General features: G+C 46.5%; 1 protein-coding gene across 4 annotated transcripts; it reads right to left on the minus strand.

Moving 5' to 3' along the window:
* On the minus strand, positions 1–16,111 carry LOC108933175 (retinoic acid-induced protein 2-like). Of its 4 annotated transcripts, XM_029250416.1 has the most exons (3): positions 15,934–16,111; positions 15,191–15,434; positions 1–7,219 (listed from the first exon to the last, which is right to left on the minus strand). In XM_029250416.1, the coding sequence occupies exon 3, from the start codon at positions 7,120–7,122 to the stop codon at positions 5,446–5,448; it is 1,677 nt and encodes a 558-aa protein (XP_029106249.1). In that variant the 5' UTR covers positions 7,123–7,219; positions 15,191–15,434; positions 15,934–16,111; the 3' UTR covers positions 1–5,445. The 4 variants fall into 4 exon arrangements, with proteins under 4 accessions (XP_029106249.1, XP_029106251.1, XP_029106247.1 ...); XM_029250418.1 differs by lacking the exon at positions 15,191–15,434 and having other exon boundaries at positions 16,027–16,111; XM_029250414.1 differs by lacking the exon at positions 15,191–15,434.
* Between the last annotated feature and the right edge of the window lie 5,144 nt (positions 16,112–21,255).

The raw sequence follows: 21,255 nt of genomic DNA on the forward strand, positions 1-21,255 counted from the left end.
AAAAAAAAAAAAACTCTCCACACTAAACAGTGGATGCTGGGCAGCTGCGATACTGACTTGAAAGAGGAAAAGAGACATTTGGCATCATGGTTTTTCAGCTTCATTTGTCCTGATGGAGATGTCGTGCTGCATTTGTACAAAACCACATGCTGTTCTGGAGCAAAACTGGACCTTCGTGCTTTTGTCAAAGCATCTATCAGCTTCTCATTTGCAATGCAAACTTTACAGATGGAAAAGACAAGTACACGCTCGTTTGAAAGGAATTTTCTGTGCGTTGAAAAAGTCAGTTTTTGCTTTGTTGCATCCATGCAGGGTCTGAAAAAGGTATCACTTATGTGCAGGAAATGTCATAGGTGGAGAAAGATTGGTAAAGTTATTAACAGATGGTCAGGGTTATTTTTCAGAGTCGTTCAAATATGGCTAAATGACAAAAATATTAATAAGTGAGCCCCATCTACAGCCAACGTAAGCACTGCCTCAAGAAACTTGTACTACTTTTGGTCTGTCATTTGTCCTTATGAAAACATGGGATTTTTACTTCTGTTATATTCTCTATTTACCTGTCGTGGTTGGTACAGCTATGAAGGTCTGGAAATGTGCAGAAATAACCTGAATGTTGGATCCATTTGTGGGTTTCTGGATCGGTCTGTAACTGAAATCAGTCGCATCTGAGGGGATGTAGAACGAATTTGAGCTTTTTCTTATTTATTAATATTGCTTTAATATACAAATGATCGGAAAGCTCAGGTTGCTTATCTTCCTTCCTGACTTTTTTTTTTTTTTTTTGTTAAACTCACCTGCAGTGCACAAACCGGCACAGAACTACGTTTACTGTTTTCGTATGTAGTATTTTAGGACAAATCGTTCGGCCCTGCCGAGGTAAGAAAGGCGTTTCAATTAATTTCGGGTCGTCGCGGACTCGCCTCGCTCACCACTGCTGAATGAAGGGGGATTACCAGAGGTGCGTCACTTTACCCCGTGACCTTCACGGTAACTGTCCGGTAGAACACGGCCACATCAGCGGGCCTCTACGTTACAGACCGTACTTAAAAACAAACATTTCAAAGCTGTGTGAAAGAAGAGATTTAATTTTAAAAACAGCTTGTATGCCCATTAATTATAAATAAAGAGGTTTTATTAGTGCCAAGAGAGCACATTGCTTTAACAGTCAGTCCAGATGTGCGCAATGCAGTCTGTGTTGGCTCACGTGTCCTCACGTGGTCCCACATCTCTCCACAGTTGGTCAGTTCAAGTGTCCCGCTGTCCTTTCGGAGGGGACAGCAAGCAGTGTCTTGCTCCCCATTTGCCCTGCTCTTCCGACATAGTTTCACCAGTTACTGTTGGTTCCTCAAAGGACTGGCTAGAAACGTCACGGAGGAGAATGTACGTACGTATATGTGGGAAATACTTTTACACGCTACTTTGAAGTGCATAAAACTGGAGTAATGGCCACGCAGTGTGTACACAGTCTTCCTCGTCACCTTTTTACATGACAAATGTGTTCAATTCATTGTTTGATGGAATCTGCCTTGTTTTATTTTTACATTTTAATATTTCTCAGGTTTCAGTGGACTGTTTATGACAGACTTATAGCATAGCAGTTTTTAGTTAAATGTTATCTGACTAGACCTTTATTCCCTCTATTGAAGTTTCGATTTCTTTTTTTTTTCTTGACTCAAGTCACATGATGAAAACAAAATCAACTCAACTTTCTGAACATATCAAAGTACTTGAAAATGTTTATCGTAGTTTTTGTGCATTTTCACAAATAGCAGGAAAGCTTTGGCAAAGTAATGAAGCCACTTGGACTTCATCCACATCTTGTATTTTTATAAAACTTACCCAAAAATTATTGCATCAGTCCTTGTATTTTAATAAGCAGTCTGAGAAAAATGAGAACGTGATTTTAGTTTACTTTGTTTTATTGTTATATAGTGAACCCCCTTTTTCATAACTGCTTATTTTTTTCACATTTTATATTGTAAAAATTGAGGTTTAAATTAAACTCATTTGCAGAACCGTTTATTTTCTCTGGAATTCGTTCAACTGTGTTGACTACAAAAATGAACCATCTTATGGCTGACTGTATAAAATCCTCACTGGTACCTTCAGTACCAATGCATACAAAATAGTAGCCTTTAACATGACAAATAGTAATGGTATCTCTACTTTAAACATTAACATCGTTAATTTTGAGTCTACAAAGCAATGTTGCCCTTCCTTAAATTAAATCACTCTGATTTGCGTTCAAGGCAATTTAACAGTCAGTTTTTACAATAATGTGCAGTTTTGCAAGGAAAAAACACAAGCAATTAAATATATTTAAGGCTGTGCCACCATAGTTTTGAAGCTGTGTGATGTATTAACAATAACAAAAAAAATCTGTGTAGTTATTTTTAAATAACTGTGGATGAGATCTTTTGAATACAGGAGCACATAACCCATTTTGAAGCTAATAAATAAATATCTATTGATATTCTTTTCCAGCAAGTGGAAATGGGGCTTTACTCTGAAAACAATGATGACTCTTCAGATACTGTCAGTTGTAAGGATCACCATGATTGTCCATAGGAACACTTAGCCCAACAGCATGGAAGTAAGCAGAACTGACAGCTCACCCTTGACTACCTGACAGCATTTCCCAAGAACCCTTTTGCCCCGACCTGTTAAACACATAACAACCCGATGCGGTACTCGTCCCGAGGCCATGCTCTCGTTCTGCTGCCCTTCAAAACAAAAAATATGTGAACCAAGTTGCTCTCAGCTGCCAACATATTTCAGTTGTCAGGGTGCATGAGTGTCAGTGTGCTTCCAAAGTGAAGCGGCTGCAGTGACTGCAATGCACACTAACATCTTTCCCCAGTGAGGTATCAAATCTCCTTTACCATTGCTCTTATCCTGGTGGGCCTATGCATGAGGGTCCTCCGGCTCTCCATGAAGCTTTCCATAAAATCAGTTCAGTCAAGCCCTTGACCATGGAGGTACATGACCCTACCAAGATACGGTCTGAGAACCTCCCTCTTACAACATCACTCCTCGAGGGACAGTCCTGCGTATTTTACCTTGTTATTACTCAGATTTAGACACGGACCACTAGGCAAAGCAATTTACATAGTAAAGTGAATATGTGTCGATGGCTTGCCCCCACAGCAGTTCCATATGGCGGCTAATCTTAGAACTTACTGACTGTACCATGTATTTTCAAACTAACATCTTCAACAACGCGCACTGTGACAGACTGCAGCCCTCAAGGATTTACCACTCCCTAGCGCATTACTGAGAAGACATCGGTTATGGGAATTCTCACACACAACTGATTTTTCAGATGGAACACCCCCATGTTACGCAAAGATGCAAATGAACTATCCGTTATTGCACTTAGCAGGCGGTGGTTGGTTTTATTCTCTTTAGAAATACATCATGCAATTGAAGTGTACAATAAAATAACTTTGTTTTATATTGAGACCTATTCATTTGCGATATTTAATTCCTAGTCTAAAGCAAAACACATTTCTATATTGTTTTTCCAAACGCATTTCCAAAAACTCCTAAGATCAGCATTTGACTGTCAGTGCTTTCCCAGCATCACTTCTTCGCCAAACTTGGTTAGTGCCTTGGGTTGACGCACACATACTTACTGGCATGTACTGTCCCTCCTCGAGTATTACAGCCTAACAGAACACCATAATTACACCATAAAACTACGCAATACAAGATCAGTAAAACAACAGTCTGTCCTTGGGGCAAAGAAATTCAGTGACGAATGTTAAATACTATGGTAAGATTAACAGGGCGCACACGTCTGTCCAAGAACTCACATGTACATTTGTGGCAACAAATGATAGCTGAAGGAAAGCTCATTATAGGAGGGAAACACAACACGGTAACAATAACGAAACACCACTGCATCGTTTATACACGTACGGAAAGGACAGATGGTGAGGAGAAGCGGTTAAGAATAAGCTCATTCAGCCTCTAATACTCTACAGTCTGTCTGGTTCCCGTCTGCCAGTTTACCAGCCTGACTGCGCTCTTGCTCTTGGCTTTTGTTGCAATACTCGTGGATCCAAGCATCTTTTACGGTCAACTTTAGACATTTGAGCATACAGATGACAACAGGCATCAGAGCACACACCTTCGCAGAACCACCGTGGCGATTCTGAATTGAAGTGCCTCTATTTTTGATGGACCTCCCCTGTATTTCACGTTCTGATCTTTCCCAATCCACGGGTTTGCTGCAGACGGATATTACGGCACGCGCACGCTACGTTTCTTGCTCCCCCCTCCTTTCTCCGGAGACCAAAGACAAATGAGATTCGCCTATTAAAGCTGAATCGTTTTCCATAACAAATACAAAATACAAAAGCAATTCTCTGCTTTCAGAAAAATCTCAAAATCATTTAGCTTGAAAATAGCCCTTCATGATAATGATGGTTTTTTTTTTTGTTTTTTTTTTTTTAATTCAAAAGTGGTGGGTTTTCCATAGTACCCTCCTTTTATGCACAGCTAAAAATTGTGCTTAGTTGAGATTATGACAGCTGTTTCCAACTTTCAATATAATGAAGGAAAGCAGGGCTCTGGCCTGCCAAGCCATGACCGGCCTGCTTCCTGCTTGCCCCCCAACAAAGATGATGCATCAGTTGAATAAATAACTGATAAATATAATTTCCTGTCAGATGAAGAGACTGATCTAATGGGCCAAAGTAAATACAGGCAATCCTTTCCACAAAAGAGGAAAATCACTGCGCAAGAGACCTTCAGGACAGATGCAGTATGTCTTCTGCTCGTGATCAAGAACATGTTTGGACAGTTAGGGCTGGACAGAAGGAGCCGACCCAGATCCGCGCTGCTGTAACCGAAGGGTGAGTCTTACGATACTGAAACAACCTCACCCTGAAAGCCCCACCTAATGAAGAGGAAAAAACTTTGAAATGTTTGCTCTCTTTTTTTCTCTTAAGGCTACAAATACGTGCCGCCTGTGTCGCTTAGCAACTGGCTCATTTTCCACTATTTCAGGTTCATGAATATTAATTTGACTATAAATGGAAGGAATGAGAGTACTGCATTGGCAATGTGCAACCAAACTAAATGCATATTAATGGCCCAAATGCTAAAAAAAGCATCCCATAATCAGCTAAGCTTTGTAGCAAATTACCACATAAAATTAATTTGGGCAGTGCCAGAAAGTCAGGATAACACTACTCAGTAATAAATATTGGAGACTCAAAGCTGCTCTCTGATGAAATAAGTTCATTGTCTGCTCGCCAAGTCAAGCAAAGGCTATATCAATTGCACTTTGTTTGGAGTCTTGGCCATGCCTGGAGAACATCCCAAAATGTGGTTCTGATGATCAGAAGAGCCGGTTTTGCTGATACGGCCAAGCGTCCGCCCTCCTGACCACCTCATGCCTTCCCCACCAAGTACTTCGGCCGACCAAGAGACCGCTCATTTCCTAGGGAAGAAAGCAGCCAGACGCTGCTTCTTGATGGGCAGGAGGTGGATTTCCTGGGAGTTGACCTTTTTCAGCTTGATGGCCCTGTTCTTGGAGGTCTTTTTGAGGGCTTCCGTAGGGCCACGCAGCTCCCCCGGGGCTCTGGCGCTGAAACACTGCTGCAGAACAGCCTCTTGGTTGGCATCGTGCTTAATGGAGAAGTTCTTGGTGGAAACCCCAGAGAGGCCCTTGAGCTTGCCACAGAATATGGCGGGCATGGCGTCCTTGACTGATACTATGACCTTGGCTGTCTGGGATGTGCTTACGATCTCAAAGTTCCCCCCGCCGCCACTGCCCTTGGGCTCGCCGCCCTGACGCCCACTGCCGTCCACCACCCACTTGTGCTGCCGGCTGAACTCCAGGGATGCCAGGCCACTCAGGAGCTTGGAGTCGAGCTTCTGCGCGCACTCCATGGGCCGCAGGACCTCCAGGGACAGGGCGGCACTGCCAGCGTCCTGGGCAGGGCGACAAGCCCCTGGTGGCTCCCTACTGAGGAAGGACTGGACGCAGGCCTTCCTCCTGCTGGCTACAGAAAGATCAAGGACGCTGTCCTGCTGAAGTGGAACTTCCTGCTTTGTTTGTACTGGCAGAACTTTCACCGAGAGGTCCAGCACTTCCCCCTCGGCAGGGAACGGGGGGGATGGGGCGGCCGACTGCAAGAGACGCACAGGACCGGTGGTCTCTTTTGCATTTGTCTGTGTGCCTTTGCTCAAGGTGCAAGTTGGTTTCGGTGGGTCTACAAACACCTTTGAGTCCGCGTTCTGTGGGATGGGGATGGGGACGGGGATGGGGACCGGAAGAGGCACCGGCAAGGGGACGATGATGGGGTAGGGAACCAGGAGCGTGGCCGGAGGGACCAGGGGCGAAAGCGGGGAGCTGTAGGGGTGCACAAGTGGTGGCGGAGGGGGGAAAAAGGTGGAGGAGAAGTGGTCCGTTGGGGTGGATGCAGCAGTGTGGCAGGCGGAGGAGTTCAGGTTGTTCTGCAAGGGGAACAGGTCCTGCAGGATGGCCGCAAAGGCGGGATTCTGTAGGAGGGGCAGGACGCCCGGATCCTGGGGCTGCCCTGAAGACTTCTGGTCCAGGGGTTGTGGCTGGGTGAAGGGCAGGGAGGTATTCTGACACAGGGTGCCATTCTGCAGGGATGCGGCTGGACACGGTGCCCCCTGCTGGAGGGAGGGAGAGCTCAGGTGCTGGAACACCTGCTGTTCCAGGACAAGGGGCAGGGAAACAGGGCCCTGACCGGCCATGAGGTAGGAAGCGTTGGCAGCCGGGCCCAAGGGGGGCGCTCCGCTCCCAGCCATCTGCAGGTGGATAGGCAGCACCACTGGGCTCTCCCCTAGGCAGATGGGCTGGAGGACAGTGGCAGCCACTTTGAGAGCCATTCCACCCTGGGGCTCGGCGCCGGCGGTGGAACCGAGCAAGGAAGGTGCCGGAACTGCCACCAGAGGGGAGAGGGGCTTCCTTGCGAGTCCACTGGTGTTAAGGTTCCAGGCCTCGGCTGTGATCAGCTGAGTGATGGCATTCTCCAGCTTGGCGGTCCCCTCACCAACAGTTGCGCCCCTGCCGCCACCGTTCACAGGGGCCGGGGGGCTCGCCGTGTCCAAGGGCAGCCCGGGCTGGCCGTTCTCCATGGCTTCCTCGTAAGCTTCTCAAAAGGATCCTCCTCAGGTGCTCCAGGCCAGGGATCTCATGGCTTCCTGCTCTCCACAGTAGTTCTTCTGCAGGACCCTACGGCACAAGACAAAAGACAACTAAACAAACCCCTTTTCATTAAAACACCACTAACCAGCAATGACAGAAAAAGTTATTGGACAGACAATCCGAATCATAAACTGCAGATCTGTGTAAAAGTCTCCACAAAGCGTATTTATATTGCCGAATCTTGCCTGATTTGAATTAATAAAAGACGTGGCCCAAAGTCAGACGAAGTCGGAGCCTTAGCTAGGTTTGCACGCAATGTGCAGTAAATCTTCCCTCCGTTCCCAACAAGCCCATAAAGAACTCAGTAAGTCTCAGGGAAAACAAGTATATTGCGCTATCGTTGTGCTGGAAGGTACAACAGCAGACACAAACATCACGCACAACATCCCGAGCGTACAGCTGCAAGTTAAGACAAACCAGTTGTTTTTAAAATAAGGTATGAATTAAAAGCTCATGGAGAGGGGAGGGGGGGTGCACGAAATAACTCACAGCCTACGATTATTTTTTTAATTTGCCCATTCGAGAGCACGCTTAATTACATTATATTTTGGCAGCAAATAAACAATTCCGTCTTTGGCAGAGCCAGAGCAATAATGCAGAGCTTCGAAAGCAGCGCAAAACCAAACACACTGACGCCATAATGGTGCTTTAAACAAACCCCCTCCGCAAGTTACTCCCCAACATATTGCCTGGGGACTTTTATTCCTGGCAGATACTTTGACTGCTAGAGATCAGTAAACAACAGTGCAGCATCTGCGACAAGAAACAATTTCCTTTCTCCAGTATCCCATACACACACACATCACTGAAATATATATACAGTTTCTCGCGCTCTCTCTCTGTATATATATACACATATATATATACACACACTCCCTATAAATATGTATATATAAACATATATATTATTTATATATAAATATATGTAACATATTTATCTCTATATATAAAATGTGTGTGTATATATACAGTATGTGTTTGTGTATACACACACACACACGTATGTACATGCATACATACGTATAATGCAATATTCCCGAACAGAGAACAGTGGAAAATGCCCAGAGGTCACGTCACATCAGACTCATGAGTTGCAGCAGATCGCTGTAATGACATGACCCACATCTCCTAGCATTTTGCTCATGGCCCAATACCTTGCACACACACGCACAACATGGAGAGCACTCTTACCGTTTGCTTTTCTGGTTTATTAAGGTAAGACGGAAACGAAACAGAGACATTATACAAAGTATTCAAAACGACTCCATGGAATTATTTTAAAACACTTTGATGTATGACCATTTTAAAAGTGATTTAAAAATAATTTTAAGCATCTTGCTACTATAGTAGCACCCATAAGAATGCTCCTTCATTCAAGGATTTTGTCTCCGAACGCTCTCCGTTTACGTGCCTTCAACAAAAAGGATCATCCATGTAATATATAACAATCGTATCTTTTTAGAGTAAGTGGTCAAATAGAATTAGGGCTGATCATCTCTCTTGGCGCTAATTCATTCATGATTTTTCTCAAGGGGAGGTTACATTCTCCTGCAATGAAAAGCAGCTTTCTAACCAGAGCGGAGTTGGCTCCGTTCCCCCATCGCAGAAGGAGGCCTTGAGAGTTATCGCGGTACACTCTGCTCTGCCTTCGCACAGAATCACAGGGAGCCCCCCCCTCCCCCACAGCACAGCCTCCCAGCTCTGCCATCATCGCTGACCATGTGGGGGGAGGGCGGACTGGAGGTGGGGCGTTTCTGCTTCTCTGCGGTCACTTGAGCCGGGAAGGGTAGGCTGAGGGCAAGGAGCCACATGCCGCGGCGAGGAGGAAGCTTTTCATCAACGTGGTTGAGGGGCCTGCGGTAAGCAGAGTCCTCACGCACCTCCCTGCCGCCCACCGCTAACCTGGAAACGTTCACCTGGACCACAGCGCAGCTACATCACTTAGGACGTCCATCACTTGACGCTTGCCTTTACGGACGGCTTTCCTTCTCAATCACCTTCAGCGTCTCCCTGAGCAGTCAGTCTCGTTCTTTTCCTTTTTTCGCTAACTGCCCTTTGTGACAACTTGGTCCTCAAAGCAAAACTGTTCCTAGAAACACCCTGACTGGCAGTCTGTCCAACGCAAATGATCATCACGAGTGAACCGGAATCACTCATAAGCCAACGCTCTGAGCTGCCTCTAAAGCGGTGGGCCAAGTGGTCATTCCTCCAAGTGTTTCCCAACAGCGTGGTTAGACCAACTGAGGCAAAAGAGTGAGGGAAAAAAAAATGAAACAGCAACATATAAAGCAGCTGCATGTTACAAAAACCTAACAACACGTCGATGTTTGAAAAGGTTATATTTTGACTGAAGTCTTACATGTCACCACAAAAAAATCTGTGCTTAATCTACCATCATTTTCCTGATTTCGTGCCAAGGGCTGCGAATGATGTAATCAATAATTAAACACAAATTTAGGTATTTATTTAAATATCTGGATAATAAACGCATGCCTTTAAAGCTACCAGAACTACAAACCTCACATTACTGCACTGAAATCTATTAAACAGTGAGCCGAGAACATTTTTTTTTTTTTTTTAAGAAAAAAAGAAAGTCGAATTATAATCCAGATTTGGAATTTCACGATGATGGGTCACCAGCTACACAGATGATTTATTCATGCTGCAGTGCTCTTGCAAAAATTTTGTAAACAAAATGAAACCACAGCATTGTTTCCTGCTAAACCTAACACACTACATCTCAGTATTAGTCGGATCATCTACAGGTAATGGCCAAGAGCCTGGTTGCGTTACCACGCATCCCCAGCGCTCAAACGTGTTATTTCCCAATGGCCTCCATAACTGAACGCGTTAACTAACGACGCAAGGCCAACAGACCCGGTAACATCCATCACACTTTACTGGCCCTGCGGAGACCGACGGCTCGGACCCCAGCGAATACACGCTCAGATCGTGCATGCCTGGCAGCGCGCCAAAGGATGGCGGACCCCCGTCTCGCATCTTACGGCCCGGTGATGTGCGCGAGACGGGAACATCGGAGGAGGCAGTTGGGGGAGGCGTGAATCATGGCGGCGTCAGGATTCAGGAGCCAAGCCAGCAGACCCTCCGGCTGGGTGGGGTTAGACCAGCTGCGCGCGAGACGCTGTCCTCGCGTTGGGAGGAGACGTTCTCTCAAAAAAGCAAAACAACAGTCGAAGGAAAGCCAGCGCAAGCAAAATGCAGCATATCCAGAAACCCTGCTCTCCATCAGTTACTGAAGAAGACCGTTTCTCAGAGCAGAAGGCGCCGTTACTGGACCTCGGGCGGCAGAATCCTTAAAATGGGGGAAAAATATTAGAGCCTGTTTCACGACGATCTTCCTTTGTATAGTGGAACCACCGTTGTCATGGCAACAGAGACTAACGTCGCCCCCCCCCCCCTTACATATTAGAGCAGCCATTTTGTACCAGTCTGAGAATTTGTTCTAGTTCCGTAAAGCCCGGCTGCGTCTGGGAGCGAGCCCTGCCTCTCAGTTCGCGCAGGTAAAGTGTGTGCAGAGCCACATGTGGGGAGGGGAGGGTGCTGAACGCGCACAACGTGCCAGGAGGAAGAGCGATCTACATAATCAGAGGCCTCGACAGTCACGTGTGGCACTTCAATAACCAAATGGAATGCCTTCTGCCCAAACTGCCGAGGGATTTACTACTAGATTTAAAAAAACCACACACATACACACACATAATGGCATCCATGTGGCGCGGCATGCCATTGGGCATACAGCGCAGGCGGCAGCCTGGTCTTACTCTGCCGGTTGCCGCGTACTGCTACGAGTGCTGCGATTAGGCCCGGGTCCAAGGGCAGGTCACAACTCCTGCAACGTTTTCACGTTTCCTGCGAGAGCTTGATCGAGGCCTGTCTATTTATAGCAAACGGCCTTTGTACTTTCCCCTGGCTTTCTTCCGCATCGAGTTCATCCAGCAAGCAGTATTTATAGCATCCCTGAGTGCTGTCTGCTCATTTCAAATATGTGTTGGATGAGCTCATTGTGCAGGACGCACAAACTCACTCTCACTCGCTCTACAGGTTTTCCGAAGCAGTTTGACGCATAAGTTTTGACCTGTAAGTCAAAGCCTATGAACTCAAAACACTTGGCTTCGGAACTGGCTTTTGTTCATTCTACCTATAGCGACCGCTGAGGAGTTTTCATAGAAAGCCGAAGGCCAGTTTGATTGGTCTGCAACGGTTTTATGACACTGCCCAGAATGCAGAAGGTATTAGACAAAGGTGGACCATCCCTGACCCCTCCCGGTCCCAAAAAAGAGCCGACAGGTCAGAGTTCAGAGGCAAAATCGCAAGTACACATCTAAGGATTGATAAAAATCGCGATAAAAATCAGCACATATCTCTTATGGCATAATTCAGTACAACCACATTTATGCATTTTATAATCTTGCTCAGCGGATGAAGGATTTGATCTTTTTTTCCCCCACAAACTAATCTTCTCCCAGAGCAGAGTGCACGATTACAGTTTTATTTCCTGCTTTGACAACTTTTCTTCATGCCCGCCTGCTTTCTTCACTCTTTTTAAGGATCATGCGAGTTAAGCACTTGGCTTAATTAGTCGTTAATGCAACAGGATCAGGGAGAGATCAGACCGTAGATCTCCAGCGGAGGTGCAGTCATGCCTGAAGCAAACGCCCGGCCGTCCACTGAGCTCCAGCGACTTTTCCCCTTAATCTCAAGCCTCAGTGCCATGTTTTGTAAAGGCCTACACATAAAACAACAGCAGAGACATTTTCAAAAAGACCTTTAATGAGCAGGGGAAGATAAAAGTTAGAAATTACTTTCTGTAAAACCACTTTGTTTGGGGGGGTCTTAGATGACAACAACACACTTTTTATGAATGGAAAAAGGATTTAGCGCTCACCTGAGGAATGCCTGGATGTCAGCAGCCCGTTTTATGCCTTTTAAAAGGCCGACAGAGTGGCACACAGCCACCGCACAATACTTCTGCTTGCTGAAGACACACGATTTTCCCTCCCCCCCCTGCCAAACTGGCCACCTGCTGATCTAATGCAGAAGTGAGGCTGCTGGGGTTCAGCGCTCTCGTCGGGCACCTTCGTGTCCAGCCATACCTGTCCTTCCATCAGCATTTTACAAAGCTCTCCTCTCTCCGCTGGCGTTTCTATTCCTGCAGCCGTTCAATCTGGGAGAAGAGTACAGCAGCACAGGCCGCAGCTATAAATACCAGTCGAAATGGTATTGCGTCAATTTAACAAACGCTCAGACCCCAGCGTATCCACAGCAGCCTGTATGTAGGCATAATCTTTCAGTATCTCCTACATTTATCGGTGTTCATTCGTGCCGTTGAGCGATCTGGTATAGGAGCGATGGCTGGCAAAACGGAACTGGGATCAAGAGAAGGTGGCCCTGGGGAGGCGAGAAAGCAAAGGTGGACCGGGCACGCGGGTTACCGGCATGCGGTACCACCCGAAGGAGGCAGGCCGAATTCCTCACCCTCTGCGCTAATGACTTCCACATTTCTCCCACCTCTTTATCTCTCAGAAAGAGCCGGTTCCATGCAACTGTTCAAAGACCCAATTACATGAAAAACAGGAAGAAGAAACATTTGTTGCGCGCACACACCTCACTGTCCCCACAGGCTAAAGGCAATAGAAGAGAACTAAGAGCAGCGAAAGTGTACGTGGCACAAACTCATATCGCTGTCATTCAGGTAACATAAATGTCAGTCAACTGGAAACAGCAGGGGACACTGGGAAATGTCTGCGCGGCTGGAACAGAAAGAGGATACGCACTTAGGAGGGGTTCTACTAACACTGAAAGTTTTACTTTCCTTTTATTTACATTTCACCGGATGGTTCTTGGACAGAATGTCTCTCCCTGCAAGCAGCCGTTCCTGTTGGCCCATCTGAGGAGAACAGGGCAGTGGCGGTTCAACGCCGCAGGTTCTGGTTATCGTGGGGAAGGTAAACAATCAGTCACATGGAAATTCTCTTTGGCGGGCAAATTGCATTTATCTGAGAGACAAGAAGCAAAGGTCACTGAACTGAAGGACCCATTCTTGGAGGTGGCCTCGCTATGCAATGGATGCTCTCAAACCAACTGAGCGTTGAACAAAAACCTCCTCCCTTTTCCCCAGATATTTACATATATTTCCACTGTATTATTATTTCATTGCTTCCTTAAAGTATTTTACCCAGAGCAACTCTGAATATTTATGATACATTAACTGGATATTTTACCGCAGCAATTCAGGTTTCACAAGCGCACAACAGGACTGCTGCTCCTTGTGCTCGGACTGACAGCCTTCTGCTTGCAAGTCTCTGTCTTTAACCGCTGTGTTGCTTTTCGAAATACGTGACACTATTTACTCTTTGCAAAACAATTCAATGAACATGAAGCACATCTAGACTGAAAAAAAAACCCCACAGAAATCTGAAAGATCTCAGTCTTGGCAAGAGTGCTGTGGTTCTGTATATGCAAAACCCAGGTGGGACCACTTGGTAACCAAAGTGAACGCCGGACACGTCAGCGACACAGATTTGAGGACTGCCCCGCTGAGCGACAGGCTATCAAGGCCCAGTGAATGAATGTACACACTTATTCTGCACACGGCTTCAACGTTAAATCGCTTTGATGACTTCGGCAAGCACCTGTATCAGTAGGACTAAAGTACGCAGCGGCCCTGAGAAACGGTCGGACAGTCAAGGTCCTTCTCCACGGCAAACCTTTACTCACTGAATGGGAACCACTTAAGAAAAGAAAAGAAAAAAAAAAAACGTTAACTTAACTGCCAGCTCCACCGAAGCAGTCCTCAGCCAGTGAGTGTGTTTGCATGTGTCTGAGCATGCGTGCCCGTGGGTAGGAAAAAAACGCGACGTTCGGTGTTCCTCATTGGACTACGGTTTTAAGTTGCGCAGCTGCACGTGCTTGTGCTTCACAGGACTGAAATGAAGCACTTGATTAAAATCAACCATTCATAACCATTCATAAACCGGTGCGTTTTAAAGTCCTAACCCTACACACATGCTACATACTGGCCCACTGCTCAGTTTGAGCTAAACTCCTAACTTGAGAATATAAGCAAACAAAGACGACAGCATCATGACACTTAAACCATATTAACAAAGCTCTTCTGAAGCCATGAGACAGAACAAAACTGCGTGGCTGTTTGCACGTGCAAATGTGCTGCGTGCGCTTAGAAAGAGGGGGAAAAACACAATGAAATAAAAACGAGAAAAATCCCTAAATGCTCCCCATCCTTCTGCTGGAATCCAAGAATAAGACCATGGGATTCACTCTTCCCTGAATGACGGAGACCTTTTATATGCCCTGGAGAGACACAACAGAGCTTGCATTGATTCGATACCATAAATCAGTTTGTTTACTGTTCCTCTGCATGCTGTGGGACCCCTTTGTCCTCCCCCCCCCCCCAGTGGCTTCATGAAAACAGGCCTTTATCTTTTTTTTAAACCAGTAGTGCTTTGCATATTTAGCCAGGCAATAAACTTCATGGATCAAAACTATTTCAGATATACTCCTCCCCTCAAGCATTCCCCGGACTGACACTTCATAACGGAAATTCTTTAAATATGCAACAGAAGTGGATCCCTAGATGACAGCTGTGAAAACTCTGTGCATCAGAGCATCCTCATGTAATCTGCACCTAGTTAGGAAGAAAAAAAAACTCAGAGGACCTGTGAGGTAAGGCCTCTGTGTTGATTATCAAACAAAAAAATGTGGTCTTTCCTAAATATACCAAATGAATCACCACAGGTGCTAAGTTAAACTACCGAAAACATACATTAAACTCAGTATATAAGATTATAATCATCTTCACATATGCCTAATATAACTTGAGTATCACAATGTGTCAGCTTGCAAATTTTACTAGGTGGAAAATCCAGTTAAGACTTTTGATAACACCCAGTCTTGAGTTCTGTGGGCCTCGAAATGGTTTCAAAAAGATTTCGGGCACATTAAGGCACTGTCACTTACAACGATGGGCCCCGAACCCCGGTGAAACTCAGGAAACCGGCTTGAGGCGTCTCCAGAGTCCCGCCCGAGGCATCTGGCATCCCGACCCTTCCTTCATCCCTCTCCGCATCGTCGGCACCGAAGAGCACCTCCGTGCCGGTTCTCCTCCGGCTGTCCGTCCGCTCCGGGAACCCGTATCCTTTGGGCTCAGCGGACCGGATGCCCAAACTCACAGGGCCCTGGACACCGACCGACCATGCCACGGCTGGACAAAAGCAGGCAGACCGCGTCCAGGAGCATCACTAACCATCATCATCATCATCATCATCATCATCCTAAGGATGTCCTGTCAAGTTTAGCACGGAATCGAAAATAAAAGTGCGATCACAGCAGAGACAGACATAGATAGATACAGAAGGCGGCATAACTGTAGTGTTAATAAATAATTGTTCTTCATCAGACTGTTTGAGGCTGTCAACACACACCTGTGCTGCGTGGCAAACCTTCAGCCTTGGCCTTGGGGATTTCGTCTAGCTGCGCGTGTGCGCGCGCGATCATGACGAAACGCGTGTTTAAAAGGAGACCGAAGAGGACGAACGAACCGTGTTAACAACAGACACCCATAAGCGGGCTTTTCGCGGGCCCTGGCGCCGCGGACACACAGTGCAGTGCTGACACGGTGTGACTGAGTGCTGTCCCTGTCCCTCACTCACTGTCCCTGTCGCCTCAGCCTGGCCCCCAAGAGCCCGCGCGGGGTCACCCACCTCCTCCCGCCTCCTCCTGACAGCGCCGCGGCTCCGAACAATGCGGTACCGCGCGGGGGGGGCGGCGGCGGCGGCGGCGGCGCCTTCACTCACGCAGCTGCATTTTCCTGCTCGAGCTGCGCTTCCAGCATCGCAATTTTCTCTTCTCCCCCCTTTTTTTCCCTCCTCCGCAGGAGTTAGGCTGTTGCAGTCATCGCAGAAACGCTGGCGACGTCAAACTCTGACGGAAGGAAGACGCGACTCTCGACTCAAAAGGGAAAAAAAGCAGCGAAAGGCGGACGTCGCGTTCGGCGGCCACGAAAACGCGGCGATATCTGACGTGCGGCGACGCCGAGTCTCTGTCCTTGCGCGACGCATCACGAGGAGGCTGCGATCGCGAGCCCTGTGACAGCGGCGGCTGCGCGCGCACAGTCCCGGCCCCGTGCGCGCCTCGGTCCTCCCCCTGTCGGGCTTCGCGCGCGCGCGCGCCTCAGCTGCCACGATTAAAGGGCTGCGGCGTCGCGCCGAGTTTCCCTCCTCCTGCGCGCGCGCGTTTCCCAGAGTACGCGGTTGCTGTGAAATATCGTGGCAAAATATAAAAATATCACGGGCAACGACTGGACCGGAACGTGATATTTATTTCAGTTGGTTGCGCCTGGCTGATGGCACAACACGCGATGACGTGTTACCATTTTTTGTAACAAGATCATGTCTTTTTTTCTCTTAACGTGCAACAAAACTGCATCCCTATTACATATCATATGATTTTTGACCTCAATCAAATGAATAACCGTAACTAAGTTAAACTGCTCTCAAAGAATACATTACACTGAGTATATATACTGTAAGATTGCCGTCCCTTTAAATAACGAGCATGACAATGTCTAATCAATAAATTTCAATTTGCAGCGGAGTCCAGTAAGTGTGTGTGTGTGTGTGTGTTTGTATACTAGGTATAGAGCATTCAAAAATAAGAAAAAAACACAATATGAAAATTATATAATACCAGTTTAGTCACTGTAAAAAATACATTTATGAAACATTGGTGTAAGCAGGGTTCCCCCAATAACTTCAATATTGCTACATGTTTTGATCCTTCAAGAATGTGACATTGAGATGAGCTATGACACCCATGATAGGGAACTAATCGTTTTTTTTTTTTTTTTTTTTGGAGGGGGTTGCTGATAAATCTCAGTGCTCCAGTGTCAGATGCTATAAATTACATAGTTTATTGCCTTATTCTAAGATGCATGCTACCAAAGCGCAAGCAAGATGTGGTAAATTCTTCCCTGAATGCCGCTTCATCCAGCAGCGGAGAGCCTTGCTCACAAATACCCACACAAGATGCAGCGTTTTTGGAGAACACAGCTTCTCTCCGGAACTGGAGCCAAGATGATCTCTGCGGAGGAAATTCACATGCTCCCCCCCCCCCAGATTTATTATGGCCCAGCACCACAGAGGCACGGCCCCGATTATGAATGGCACTGTGACACAGCCCAGACCCCACAAAACACGAAGGAGCACTATGGTGCATTGGTGTCTTGGCAGGGAAGGGTGACGGAACATTAGCACGTTCATTAGCTTTGAAATACCGGTGGAAAGTGTCTGCGTAACGTGCATTTTGTGCATAATCTGCATTCGGAAAGGGCGGGATCTTCTGAAATGTTGCCCGTGTGTTGGCAGTGGGTGCAATTCTTGCACATGTTACGATCTTCGGTTTGTGTTGTAGAGCCAGCCGCCTAATGAATCCATCTATCCTGTCTGTAGTCCTGCGTGACCGGTGTGAGGGACGGGCGCGGTTACGGGCTGCGTTCGGGCCGGTGAGGGCAAGCCGGGCGCCTGGGGATGACACGGTGGAACTGCTTTAGCGGATGCTGAGTGTTCGGTGGAGCGCTGACTCTAGGAGTGGATCCCAGGGGACCCCGTATCACTGCCGACCAGCCTGCTGTCCTGCCTTAGGGTAAATCCGCCCTCCCCCTACCCCAGCTCCTGCTGAGACACCTCTTAATAAGCTTTAATGAGCCTCGTTCATCCCTCTCCCTGTGCAGTTCTCCTGTTTCACCTTTTTAATACTTAGATATAAACACACACTGAATGCAACATTTTTCGTTTATTCCAAAGAGTCAATCTAGCTGTCGGCTGTAAAGCCAAGCAGTCGTTTGTGTAAGCTGGGAGTGACCCCCCCTCCAAAAGACTGCTAACTTAACAAAACTGATTTCCGGGAGGCCTCCTCCCCCTCTCCGAGCAACACTAATTCTCTTCTAGTGCCCCCCCCCCCCCCCCCCCCCCACACACACAGACACACACACACACACACACACACACACACACACACACACACACACACACACACACACACACACTAGGAGCAACACCCCCACCGAAGCACAACAGTTACTTCCTATACAATAAACACAAAAAATGTATGTTGGACATGTAAAAACTAATGCACTATTTATTTGAATATTTGACTGAATAATGGATGGAATGCATCTGGGTCTAAATTCTAGCTCCTAGTAAAGAATCCCATCATTGCTTCTGAGCTCTGTGGCTTTCAACAAGGAATATGCATGATTTCAGCCATATTTCATGTGACATCTTAACAAACATGGATTTCCTTCTCGAGTTTGTCTGTCCAGCCCTAAAATGTTTTTATCACCCCAGTATGTTCCCGGTACATGTGCATGTGCTGAAAGAGCTGCATTTAAACAGTATCTCATCAAACAGTGTTCAGTGAGACAGACTAAATTGTAAATGGAACAATGCTAGTGAAAAGGCACTTTCGTTCTTTGATTTACCTCTATTTTTAGCATAAACAAACATTTTTTTTAAAAGAAACCCAGACCCATTATTGCAGCTGAAAGCACCGTCCTCCATCTCTATGCAATCGCTAATGAGGCCGATTTACACCGCTGACAACCGGCGGTCAGCAAACAGCATCGCATGCGCTTCTCATAGAAGCTGCAATGGATGCCAGGCAAGGTGACCATAATGGACACACATAACATTCACAGTGACCTAAAGGACCCGTCCTATTAATGACGTGCACTCGAGGCCTTTTCCTTGAGCGGCGAAAGAGGAAGTGTGATTTTATCTACATTTCCCCAAATACAAGTGAAGAAAACATTTCGTTCCAGAATGGCAGGCTTTATTCACGCAATTTGATGCTTGCCTGCGGAGTGCAGAGAGGGTTCGAGAAGGACTGCATCTTTCAGACACTAATCAACTTACCCTTCCCCCAACAAAAGTGACTTCCTCATTAACCATTCATTTTTCCATCCCTAAATGCCACTGCCTCTGTGGCTATATGAGCCATGCAATAATGACTGTGCTCATTTTTAAACTGTTTTACATGTGTTCCCCTGTGATGTAAATGTTCATATATTTACTATTCAAAATATGGGATAACAGTGTCACTGTTAGGATGTACACCATTAAACACTGCTAATAATTTTGCTGCAATCACGCCAATGAAACGATCTGATTTTGACCCTGACGGATGGGAGGGGGACGACTTGTCCAGCGTCCGGGCATCTGTTACGAGGGGGTGTGCTGCGAAAAGACGGTGAAGAGCACATCTGAAATTAGGTCAGTATCCTGCCCCCACCGCTGGGTTCAGGCATCACGCAGGCCGCCGGCGCTGTCTGCCACCACGGTCCCCCCCGGGTCATCCTTCGTGAAAACAGTGACGTACAGCTGGGCAGGGCTCACACACATGTCTCTGCTCTCCAGGCCCTGTCCTCGCTGTTGCATGCCCGGCCCTTGGCCTTTGACCATCCTCTCCATTTTTTTATATATTTTTTTTACACAACCCCCTCTTCCTGAGCACCAACTCGGAATAATGTTATTCGTGGTGAGCAGCTCACCGTACAGGCCCAGCTTAGCCTTGTTCCCATCAAGCCTTGTGGCAGCATAGAGGCTGCTGATTAGATAAAGGGAATATGGGCAGAAGATCAAGTCTCAGGCCTTCCTGGCTACTCCCCCCCCCCCGCCCCCCTCCCCTGCCCCCCTCCTTGCTAGAATACATGAGCGGTGGAGATGAAGTCTAGTTGAAGCCCATTGTCCAGGATGAAGGTACTGTTCAGCATTTGCTGTCACATGTAAATGGGAATGTCTGAGACAACAGGCCAGGTCTGCCCTCTGTGTGATTTATTTCCCATTTTCATAAAAATCACTCCCTTTTGTCCTTGTATTATTATTCCACGCAGATAACTTGCTTTGGTAATAAAGGTGTTATTGTGTTTTCCGAAATCAGAAAAGTACATCTATTCCAGTGGGGTCTTAGAAAAAACTCTCATTCGGCGCACTTTACAAATAATGGAAAAATCCCGGGTGTTCCGCTTTCAGTTTTTTCAAGAGGAAATTAGAGCTGTCACTTTTATTGACGTCATCGTCCTGATTTTTCAGTATGCTTAAACGGCATTATCTGGTCCTAATTCATACCTGAGGACAAAGTGAATATCAAAAAATTAAATAATGAAATTACTTAAATATGGGTCCCAGCCCATCCCAAGTTCAGCCTAAAAGCACCCTTGGCAATGCCTAATATCAAAAAGTAGTATAACACAGTAAAATGCAAATAATAAAAAAAATATACAAACAACCCTTTTTACTTTTTAGCGCTTTGTTCCTGGAAAATAATTTTAAAGGACGTACTTTTTCGGGGCACGTCCACAGTGCTTTTTTGAACTGGAGGTGTGTTGGCAGCAGCACGTAGGCCCGTGTTCAAAAAAGACTTGTCACCATTCCACGTCTGAGTCACACAGCGCAATTTTCAAAATGAAATCCCACTTTATTATGCCAGACCGAGTGTTGTCATCCCAGACCGAAAGCCCGCAAACCGGGTGTGTGACAATCCAGACTGATTGAAGATAAGTGGTATTAATAACTGACCTGGATATGTGAAAAACCAAAAATTAGGAGATGAAATGAAGTGGGATGAGTGTAACAACATTTTAAAGTGATATGAGGCTCCACAGTTTCATCAAATGCATATAGTCAGGGGTCATCGCACCAGGCTGACAAAATTACGTTATTTTAACTTGCTGGCTCCCTCCAGCTGCCAGATCTCTGTGATGCAGTGAACGTGAAGTGCCTCTGCGTTCTCCAGAGGTCACGCCCAGGATTTAGAGATGGCTGTTGAGGTTGTGTGTCAACAGCAAGGGGAACCGAGCTCAGCCTTGCAAGAGCCAGACTACGGTAAAATTGCTGCGATGAGATTAATTGCGGTTATTTCACAACTACTCCGTGATGCAGACATTTGTTATGGCTTGAAGAGACCAAGAATAACATGATCCATAAACTTGTGTTGAGCTACACTGTTGTGGATGTTAGTGACACTAT

This window comes from Scleropages formosus, chromosome 1 (genome assembly GCF_900964775.1).
Source record: "Scleropages formosus chromosome 1, fSclFor1.1, whole genome shotgun sequence".
NCBI lineage: Eukaryota > Metazoa > Chordata > Actinopteri > Osteoglossiformes > Osteoglossidae > Scleropages > Scleropages formosus.

Coding starts and splice junctions, on each gene's coding strand:
- LOC108933175 (XM_029250418.1), bottom strand. CDS start 7,122: ATGGAGAACGGCCAGCCCGGGCTGCCCTTGGACACGGCGAGCCCCCCG.